This window comes from Bactrocera oleae, chromosome 3, assembly GCF_042242935.1.
Source record: "Bactrocera oleae isolate idBacOlea1 chromosome 3, idBacOlea1, whole genome shotgun sequence".
Classification (NCBI taxonomy): Eukaryota; Metazoa; Arthropoda; class Insecta; order Diptera; family Tephritidae; genus Bactrocera; species Bactrocera oleae.
In genome coordinates, this window is record NC_091537.1 from 69,189,742 (window position 1) to 69,200,579 (window position 10,838).

At 36.7% G+C, this 10,838-nt stretch overlaps 1 protein-coding gene across 3 annotated transcripts in view; it reads left to right on the forward strand.

Annotated features, from left to right (window-relative positions):
- Positions 1 to 7,138, forward strand: part of LOC106616310 (uncharacterized protein DDB_G0283357) — a 122,835-nt gene extending 115,697 nt beyond the window's left edge. For all 3 annotated transcript variants that reach the window (XM_070106800.1, XM_070106802.1, XM_036361823.2), the window contains 3 exons: positions 4,543 to 4,680; positions 5,350 to 6,010; positions 6,103 to 7,138. In XM_070106800.1, coding sequence (XP_069962901.1) covers positions 4,543 to 4,680; positions 5,350 to 6,010; positions 6,103 to 6,701 — 1,398 coding nt within the window. In that variant the 3' untranslated portion in view covers positions 6,702 to 7,138. The remainder of the gene's footprint in view (positions 1 to 4,542; positions 4,681 to 5,349; positions 6,011 to 6,102) is intronic.
- The last annotated feature ends 3,700 nt before the right edge of the window (positions 7,139 to 10,838 follow it).

Genomic DNA, 10,838 nt, shown 5'->3' on the forward strand with positions numbered 1-10,838 from the left:
GGTACTGTTAAAAACTACTAAAAGCGCGGTAAATCAAGCACTAAACATGCCAGAGACATTAAGTTTTATCTCTGGAATGGTACGAGATGACTTTATAGGAACCGACTTCAAAAGTAGACAGTGGGCGTGTCACCGCCCACTTTTAGGTGAAAACCCATATCTTGGGATCTGCTTAACCGATTTCAGTCAAATTCAGTACATAACATTCCTCTTATATTTCTATATTATAGTGCGAAAATGGGATTACATGCGATATCGGATTACAATCACGCCTATTTCCTAAATAACACCATTCTATATTCCATCCGATTCTTTCACTTTCGACAATGCAAATCAAGCAACAATGATTGTATCGGGGAAAAACTTAGCGTGAATAATGCTTCTAAAGTATGCCACCTTGTGACTAAAAATTGTTTAAATCGAACTAAAACTGTTTAAGCCCCTAGGTACTGAATATGTGGACCCCAATGTTGACTTTTTACCGAAAATATCGGTCAATGTGATATTATAAAATGTTCGGTTACACCCGAGCTTAGAACTTCCTTACTTGTTAATAATAATTTCCATATATGGCTTTCATAGATTTTCAAAATTTTCAATGAATATTTTCAGTGCTTAAAAGAAAGTTTTTATTTCAAAAATTCCGAAAACCAAAAAAATCATTTCTCTTAATTTCAATCATTAGTCCCAATCAAATAAAAGCTACAAATAATCAGCAATCTCGCATCTATTTAAATTTCACTCCCCACAATTTCACTGAATATCAACACTTTTGTTAACATGCCAACTGCATTAAAATCATTACATAACATATGTATATACCGACATATTTACATAATACACCATAACGTCAAAGCCTCAAATGCAGTTCTCAATCAGCAACTCAACGACTCATTCGAAACATGCGCTGATTGACAGTCTGTCAAGTGGACTAGTGTAATGGTTAAAGTTGCTGTTATTGTTGTCACTATCGATGCTTCTAATGCGGCCACAGGGGAAATCAGCAATTAGTCAAATACACAAATGAGGCTGCGTACTCGTATTGTACTCTTGGTGTATGTAACTCGGATGTTTACCGGTGGGAAAATGTTGACAAAAACAAAAAACTAAAATTCGCGGCATTTGTAAAATTATGCCACAGGAAATTGCCTCACATAGGTTAAGTGCAGTTATTATAGAAACTTAACATCTATGTGACACAATTTAGTTGGCTGTTTGAGAATCCAGTTCAATTTTTTAATATGACCAAACTTTTGAGGTTATAGAGAATTATTTATAGTAAAAATATCTCCTTCTTTTGATTAACTTGAAAGTTGTTAGCAGTAAGGATCCTCCTCCATTAATACCTAAACACTAAATATCACAGAAATTATCTACGAAATCATCTAAGGGGTGATTAGTGCTGAATTATTATTTTCCAACATTAATATATACGTAAATGAAAGAATTCCCATAAAATAAAGTTGAGATCTTCCAAGATTGATACTACAACTTCCGTAAAATTAACTTAATAATAAAAGTTATATGGAAGTCGAGTCTCATCAATATCTACGGTGTAACATTTGTATAGCGACAGCTGCAAAGGATCTACTCTATTTCTTATTAAGGTATGTTCGAGAGCAAACCGAAGTTAACTTACGAATCATTTTTAGACTCATATTTTATCCTATGTCATTCTACCGTAGTAGTTTGAAACCTTCGCAAAATTTTATCGAGGAATACTGAAAATTGACAGGCCTTTGTGCAAAAATCAATCTGTTCCGACCTTCTTTCTTGAAATTTCTTCTGAAAAAAGTTATACAACTTTTACTGGCGCCTTCTATAGCTTTAAATCAAACTATCCGTATCAAAGCCTAACACATTTAGTCAACAGTATATCCTCAAACCAATACTTTAAAGATCGAAATTCAGGAGAAAATAACTGATAAATTTTTATAAAATCCTAAATTTTGCCTCTCTCAGATCTTTTGCGGTAGACGATTTCTGGACTTAGACACCTTTGTAGTATTGGCCAGGGTGTTGGGTGGTATAGAGACCTGGTAAACGCAATAGGTCTGAAAGGCGCTGTTACTGGAGAAGTCGGAAATCTAAATGAACGAGAAGGAACTAGTAAATACAAAAAGCAAAAAGAGTTATGTATTACGAAGAAGTAAATATGGAAATATCTTATTGCCTCTCGGTCCAAAACGAAGTAATTTTGGAATTGAAATACTTCAACGAACTCCGAAAATTATTCTATAGCTAGATATAGAAAATGGAAGGAGTAAGTCGTTAAATGTAAAAAATATTACATTAATCAGATATATTTCACAAATGTATGGTGCAAATTGAGGTTTAACTCAAAAATAATGGTACTAATATTATGAAACGAAGTTAACAGAAGTTAGCGTAATATAAACTACTTTAGGCAGTAAAGGAGAGAAGAGGGAAGATCAGGGACAATTCATCCCGAGTTCGGAGTTTCCAACAATTCATAGCAATCATTACCCTGTCTTTAAAGAATTAGAAAATTTTGGAAACTATGTTTCGGTTCCAACCAATACATATCTAACAATATAGTTCAATATTCCTAAAGCCAGAAGAAAGTAAGTCTTAAAATATATCTAATAGTACTTTTTCACCATTTTATCAAAATTCGATATCTATTTCCCATCCCATCTCTATTTTCCAACTTGTGAAAAAACTGCACCCCTGCATGTTTATGTTAAAGAAGTACATATTTAAGCATATGTATAAATATTCGTAATTCTACTAGGTTTTAAGCTCTCATAATACTCCACTATCACGACTCGCTTGAACCACGCTCGACTATTGCAACACGACAAACAACTGCGCGCCTGGCAATATATTGTATTTACAGCGTGAACCGCTAATTTTCCCAAACTACAACTGTCTTTCCAGGAAATAAATATGGTCTTCAACAAAGCCAAGCCAAACAACTAAGTCATTGTATTGTTTTCTTTTGCGCGCTTTTCCCAAGATATTACCCAATCATTAGCTGAGCAAAGCAAAGCAACAGAAAAAGTTAAGAAAAAACAACTAAAAAACGTTACGAACTGCGTAACTTCATCAGCAATTCCAATTAGGAGGCCGAAACGCCAAGCAATAAACGCCAGGCACGAGAAGCGCGTTGAAATATGTATAACGGGTGGTCCATTCAGAGGTTTACTTTTGGAAAGATCAAAAAATGTGGTATAATTAAATTTTCGAAACAGCAAAGGATCCCAACTTTTATGGTACACAAAATCGTTCTGTAAATTGTTCAATCAGTTCCCACGTCCTTTTTGACAGTTGGACTCACTTGACATTAGCCTAAACATTTAATGGATTATTCACCTACTTTCCGTACTTCAATCCTGAGAAATAATCTAATGTCTGGTAGTAACAATTCCATTTTTTGCAAAATCGTAATCTGTTTACTTAGTTTCCAAGACCGTTTGACAGTATTTCTCTCTCACAAATGACTCACAGAACGTTACCCTTAAGAGCCTTAACAGTTAATGGATTATACATATACTATCCGATTCCGAGGCGGTTCACTTGTTCGACAAGGTGGTTAATAAGTCGACAACCGAACCTGCCGTATAAAGGTTCATTCAAATCAGATAAAGCTTGATTGTCTTGGATATTCGATCAGAGAAAAAGGTATACATGTCTCCATAACTTTGCAGATTAGTTGTTGTTAAGCCGTCGACATTTCGATTTTCCAAACTGAGAAGCATTAATAAAATGGCTTTCAGTTGATGAGTCCCTCGGATTTTATAATTCACTTCGGGCAGAATATTCATTCCGTGAAGTGTTGATGATCCAGCACTGATTCTCACACACTCGAGAACGGTATTTTCATCAGCTGCCAGTCCTTTAAGGTATTAACCCAGATCTGCAAAGTGGTGGCAGCCTCCGGCTAAAGCATGACAGCTTAACATGGATGTTATACATATGAACCACCCAATACCTTCTTTATTTTCACATACCTATATAGACGCTTGCAATGCTCACATTGGGTTGGGAAAACTTCAGTTTGCGCATTCGCAAAGCAATAAATCAAAATTGCAAAAATGCAGTTGATGGTACAACAAAAAGTAAATATAAATAACAAAAACAACAACAAATCCGTTGAAAGAACAGCACCAAAGTGGCAACAACTGGTGAATTGCAAACGGCAAACTTGCGAATTAGTGAACTGTGCAAACGGTGCAGACTGTGGCGCGGCTACGCTAATGAAGATGAACGCGTTTGTAATGGCCAACGCATCTATTAAATGGCTATAAATATGGCAGTGTGTAAATGAATAAATGAACGAGCCCTCGCTGAATGAAATAATGAAAGACCAGTCATAACTTAACTCCCACAATTATCAAAAGCGCAACGGGGGCTGGTTACAATGCGTGTGCGAAAGCGCAGCTTGCTACATAAATGCTGGCAAAGTTGATTGCGTGCGGGCGTTTCATTTCTTTGCGAAACTATAGTAATAAAAATAACAATAATAAATAGGCGGTGATTTTTAATGAACTCATTTTCCATCTTTCTTTTCGTTTGCAGGTGAAGCTGGTCGATGTGGAGAAGGTTGAATGGCTTAATAGGCGCTCATATAGCGCTATCGGTTTGCTGTTGGGACGTGAGGGACGAATTTTATTGCGTTGCGATAACGGTTTGGAAGATTGGTTCGAGTTGTTGGAGGTGAGTTTATCTTTATTCTTAAGTTTAAATTTTTAGAGAGAAAAATGCCTTAAGCGAGTTTGGAGGAGACTTAATTTGCCCGATCTTTCGTTTCGCGGCTTGTCCTATCGCACTGTTAGGTGCTATCCTGTCTTGCCCTTTCACTGCCGGGTGATTCCGTTTACCAGGCGGTGTCTCCGATTCACGCGACTCTGTCTAGAGATGGACGCCATGTTTGCGCCAATTGGTCTATTTGAGGCAGGAGATGCTCTTAAGTTGCTGCACGTATCACTGTCTTAAGAGAGTTTCTCTGGGGACTTGTAATCCTGGAGGTGTCTATAGTGTTTTTTAAGCTGGCACCACTCAGTTCCAACCTTCGAGGATCGTCAGGGTCACCGGAACATTCAGCTGCTGGATGAGTGGACCATCATTCTTTTTACACGCATTCTCGGTCCGTTGCGATTCACCCGAGATTCCGGTCCGCTTAACCTTTCAGAACGCGCGGTCCTCTGGCGATAGGGCATCTACGAAGCCGAACTTTCGGCTTTACTCATACCTGCATCGGAGTTGTTATTGTCCTGTTGTCGGTTTTGTATTACTATTTTAAGTCAAAGAAGAATTTTATTTCACCTCTTGAGTCTACAATTTAACACTCTCTCACAAATCCACAACCTCTCTTTTTATCACCAGGAATGCACCCTTTTCTCGAAGCAACGTCGCCACGCACTCAAAATCGCACAGGGTCCACGTTCGCGCGCCTCACTTGCCGCGCCAGTGTCACATTCCGCTTTGGAATCGCAACACTTTGGTTTGGGTAGCAGTTACTCCAGTGCTTTGGAAGACTGGCTCATGACAAATGGCAGCGGTATCGGTGGACGTAATAAAATTGCTACTGGTTGTGGTTTCGGCAGTAGTGGCACCAATCCGTTCCTTTTCTCCGATTCGGTACCAGACTTGAGTGCCTTGAGCAGCGATCATCATCAACGCACATCGGGTTATTCAACCAATCATTCCACACCACAAAAAATACCATACTCACGTCAAAACGAGAATGGCAATCATAGTCGTTATTCGAACGGTTATGCCTCGCAAAATAATTCATTCACCAATTGTCCCGGCATAAGTGGACCATTCGACTCACCACGTCGCATATTCATTAATAAAGATTTCTCATCAAATCAAGTAGTTGATGAGGAAGCCGATGATGATGAGAAAGTCGAACTGCGTCGCCCACATGCCTATGGTCACGGTGGCAAGCGTAATAATGACAATGATTTGGAGAATGGCAATGTTGTGGATGGTGAATGGTTGTATCGTAAGCCGAGAGCACCAACCGATATGCGTCACTCTGGTATGTATGAAGCAAAACACGGTATATCGGAGGGAGTTTTATTAATTTTTGTTTTTCTTTTCTTTCTGTCGCTCTTGCTCGCTCTCTTATAGTTCAACCAATGCTGCCTACTAACAACAATTACAACAATGCCAATAATACTACAAAAATTCCTGTTACCGATTTGGATCATTCGGCACATGATAGCGGTCTCGATACGCCACCGTCCACAAATCAACGTCCATCCAGTTATCGTGAGATCATCAGTCGTACACCCGTACGCGATGCCAACGAGAGCGTCGTCCGTTCATCACACGGTAATTTGCTTAATGGCAGTTTTCGCTCGAAGCAAATCACTCACCTAACAAATAATTTGAATCAAGTAAATGCTCTCCATAGCTCACATCTGAGCGTACAGGAACGTATCTTGCAAATGCGCAACGAGGAGAATCGTTGGGGCTCATTAAAATCGGATGCTAATCGTTATAGTCACAATGCTCTATATGATCAAAATAAAAATCCCTATCCGGAGAGCACTAATCAATCGCCACAGCGTACACCGTTCAAGAAACATTCACTCATCGGTTACGGTCGTTCAATTAGTCACGATACTAACGGCACAATGAACGGTAATTCACAGATGAAGGGCTCGTCCATATTGCGTGAACGTTTTCAGCATCCCGCTTTGGCGGCAATTAAAGCTTTTTACTGATAAATAGTTATGTATAACGTATTATCGATTATTTTTCTATTACAATAACAACAATAATAATAACTATTAATAATTACATCAATTATTACTATGTATGTATGTAGTAGTAGGTATGCGTTCGTTGTAAAAATAGCTAAATACTCGTAGTGAAAGCTTAAATCTAATATAATATAATCATAAATTAATAAATATGAAATCGCACAGGGTGTTTATAATTTGCGTTTAGTAGAATTGCTGATTTAATATACGAGAAGTATTTTTCTGTGATAGTTGTCAGCGATATTGAAACGAAAATTATTGTTTAATTTTTACTTTTCCTTAATGATAGAATGCCAAAAATTTAACGTAATTACAAACGCATCAATTTACGAATAAACTTGATATTAGAAATGAATAAAACTCAATCGAAGTATATTAGTTGTATAAAACAATAAAAATTTGTATTATTATTTACTTTGGAAACACTGTGATGAGTATGAAAAAAGTTTTATCAGATCGATAAAATTAAAAACTATCGGTACTCCGTAATCGCTATATGTAGTCCCGAAATTTCGGGATAGCAAAAGTGATTCGTGTCAGTATCATTATTTACTTTGACAGAATTGTGGTAAGTGTTAAATCATATTTTTTTAACAGGTTGATCAAATTTTAAAAATAGCATGAACCTGAACAATATTTTATCAGATTGGTAATTTAAAAACAAAATTCGATCCCAAAATAATATTCCTAAAATTTCGCGAACCCGAGATAACTATATGTACTTCTGAAATTCCGAAATTAATAAAAGTGTTTCGAGACTTTAAGTCTCATTAAGTATATAACTGTAATATTTGAATGTACTTCTTTTTGTAACATAATGTACTACTTTTCTGTAGGAGAAATTCGGGATAACCCCTTCAAAAAATGAGACAAGTACGTTCTGGTAATTCCTTGTATATATTATATATGGCAGCAGTGACGAGAAATGTAATTACACCTTAATATTCAATACCCTAATTATTAAATCTTTAAGCTTCTAAATATTCCCTAAAGATTCGACTAATCTCACCCCAATTATATAATATTATAAAAAAAATATTCGTTGGAGACTAATTAATACCTAATTGTAGTCTAAAGATATTTGTTGTAGACTACTTCATTTCGTATAGAGAGTACCGGGTGTGCTCTCTTTAAATATTACTCGTCCAATTCTTTGCAGGAACATCATACGAAAAGATGCCCCGATTTTATATAAAAATCCTTTACACTGTTTACACAGAATACGGATGTTTAAGATGTCTTTCGGTAAAGGTAAAAATCTACCAGAGATATTTCTTAACCAAAAAATTGTGGAATCAATTGAAGCTATAGGCTTAGCGAAGAGCTCCTAGCCAACATTGTAGATACCTGAGACCTGAGTACAAATAATATAGTAATGAGATTAGTTGAGATACATAAGAGTACATACTATTCTTTGTTTGGCAAACATCCGGCCAAAATCCTAAGTAGTATCTCTAAGCGTGGTGGAATAGCCATTTAAGTTTAGTTTAGACTGGTAAGCAAATATAGTAGAGAATTTTTCATGCTAACGAGATTTAACTAAGGAGTAGGACATATTTCAATAAATCTACTTCGAAAAGACCAACAGAAGACAAAACTTTCAAATTTGACCCCTACTTTTTCGTGAGTTAGTCAGATTTATGCTAAAATGTGACGGCATATTATCGTGGTAAAAAATCTGTTTATTTTCCTTCAACAAAACATGTCGTTCGAATTGTTCAGAACGTCCGACTAGTGTTCCTTGACCTATTTGACCCTGCGGATTGAATTCATGATGAACCCGGTAATCAAGGAAACGGTGAGCGTCACTTTGATTTTTTACCGACTTTAACGTAGTTTTGAAGGCTTGGACACATTTTTGAAGCGCCATTCGCTAGATTGTTGAACAGTTTCGAAGACATTCGCACCAGTAATAATGATGAGTTTAATGAATGTAGGGGCTTCAGCTACGTTGTCAAGCATTTCTTTTGCAACGTCGTTTTTGCAAAAGTTTCAGGTCTTTTGCTACAAGTTTGATACTCTAGCTTCATAAATTACCCAAAATGTTTTGAATCGATCCATGAGAGATGTTGAGATCTTCTGCCATATCTCTGATACCAACATCACGATTTTTAAGTTCTTTAGCTTTTTCGATGTGATCTTCATTAACAGAAGTGGATGAGTGACTCGCATGAGGCAAATTTTCGATGACTTCACGACCTTCACTGAATGATTTGTGCCACTCAAATACAAAATTTAAGAAAACATGTTTTAATATTTTTTTATGGTAAAAATACCAGAAGAATATTCGCATCGTAAAACCGCTGTCAAATACAAACTAACGAATGACATAAATAGATCAAACTTCACTCATACCAATTTAGGAAAATATTTTTTTATCGATTCGGTATACATCTGTTCAAGTTTGATCTTGAATGTAAATAGTTGACTTTTGGGGAATCTATCAGTGCTATAGTTCTTACACTATAGCCCATTGCGCTCTGAGAATATTATGTTTAGACAATAGTTTTACGGGTAAGTCTTCTCAAAATTAAAATAACGACAGATTCCGCATTTTCGGTCTGGCAGCAAATATATATAACAGTAAGTTGGTTAATGCCTCGCCCAACCTCCTTATAAGGAAATATAGATTTCTGGGTGGGTTCACATATTTAAATGATCTTTAACATTTAAAGATAGCCAACTACAATTACATGTCTTCGATATTTTTTTTGTCTTCTCCCCATCCCCTCGGCATAGAGTCCAAGGACCGTTTTGTAATTTTTCAAATAGACGGTACTAATTCCAGGAAACAATGGTTATCACCTTTTCGTGGGACAGTGCAGTTTTTCATTATCTTTGATGATATATCCCTTGAAATACTTCACAGTTTTTACAATTTTCATAATTTCGAGCGCTGTTAACACTTAGTTCTTTTAATACTTAGGCTTTCCTTACAATGAAATACTCTTCGAAGATTTTCAATACACTATTTTATAAAAAATTCGCTCTTAAAAAATTAACACCCAAACGTTACCTCAAAATTTAATTTATCTCCCAAATACCCGAAACCCCGAAACTTGTACAGACTTTTTTAAACGAAACATTTTCTATTTGAAATTTCACAATATGAATAGTTAATGTCCTTCCAAATCGAAGTTGCAAGTTGAAAAATAAGATGAATTGTCTGAAAACTCTACACACGACTGCGGAGTATCCATCTTTGCATGGATAACAATCGTATCATCATCAATAACCAGTGTTAAATGGATTGCTGACTGCAGCAAAGCGTCATGATATGTGTTTATCAAGATGAAAGGTATTATCGAGGTGGAGCTAGCACAATATGTACTTATATATGTATGTTTGTGTGTATGTAGATGCATTATAATGCCTCCGGCAGCGCAAAAAGGCGTCTTCTACAGCTCGGCAGGCGATTTTGTAAGTTGGAGCGGTGGAATGATCAGCGTTCAAGCGTAAGTAAGATTCCACTCGTTGTTAGACGCATGCTAATACTGCATTTCACAACAACAACAGGAAATATAGCTAGTGGTGTGAAAGCTTACAGCTGCTGTTTACTGGAAATTTTACATGCTCAGTGGTGACGAAGGTATGCAAAGAGGAAAATAAAGCACACGGGCATATATGTCGAGCTAAGCCGGTCCAAATGCAATTGTGCACGTTGCTGCTATTGGGGAAGTAGAACTACCCGGTGTTGTACATACATAGATACTTAGTGGTGCATGGCTGCGCATTTCGCACGTAGAAATTTGATTGAATTTTCTCGAATGATATAAATTTTTTTTTTATCATTTTGAATATTGAAGAGCACACTTAACGGTATTCAATACGCCCACACTTCACTCAAATTGTCTCACACACATCTAAAGCAATGTGTCGTTGTTGTTGATGCAAATTTTCGCAAAACTTTCAAAGTCACTTGAGCAAACAGCGACTACTTTTGTCATACTCACAAGTTTGCGCAAGCCTTCGTTCATTTAGCCGCGCTGTAATAGCTTTATTTAGTATTTTCGTCACGTTCAGCCACTTGAGCGTCAATATGATGACACCTTACACCATGCGGCGTTCTCATCGGCGGTATCGACGTGGAAATTTTGA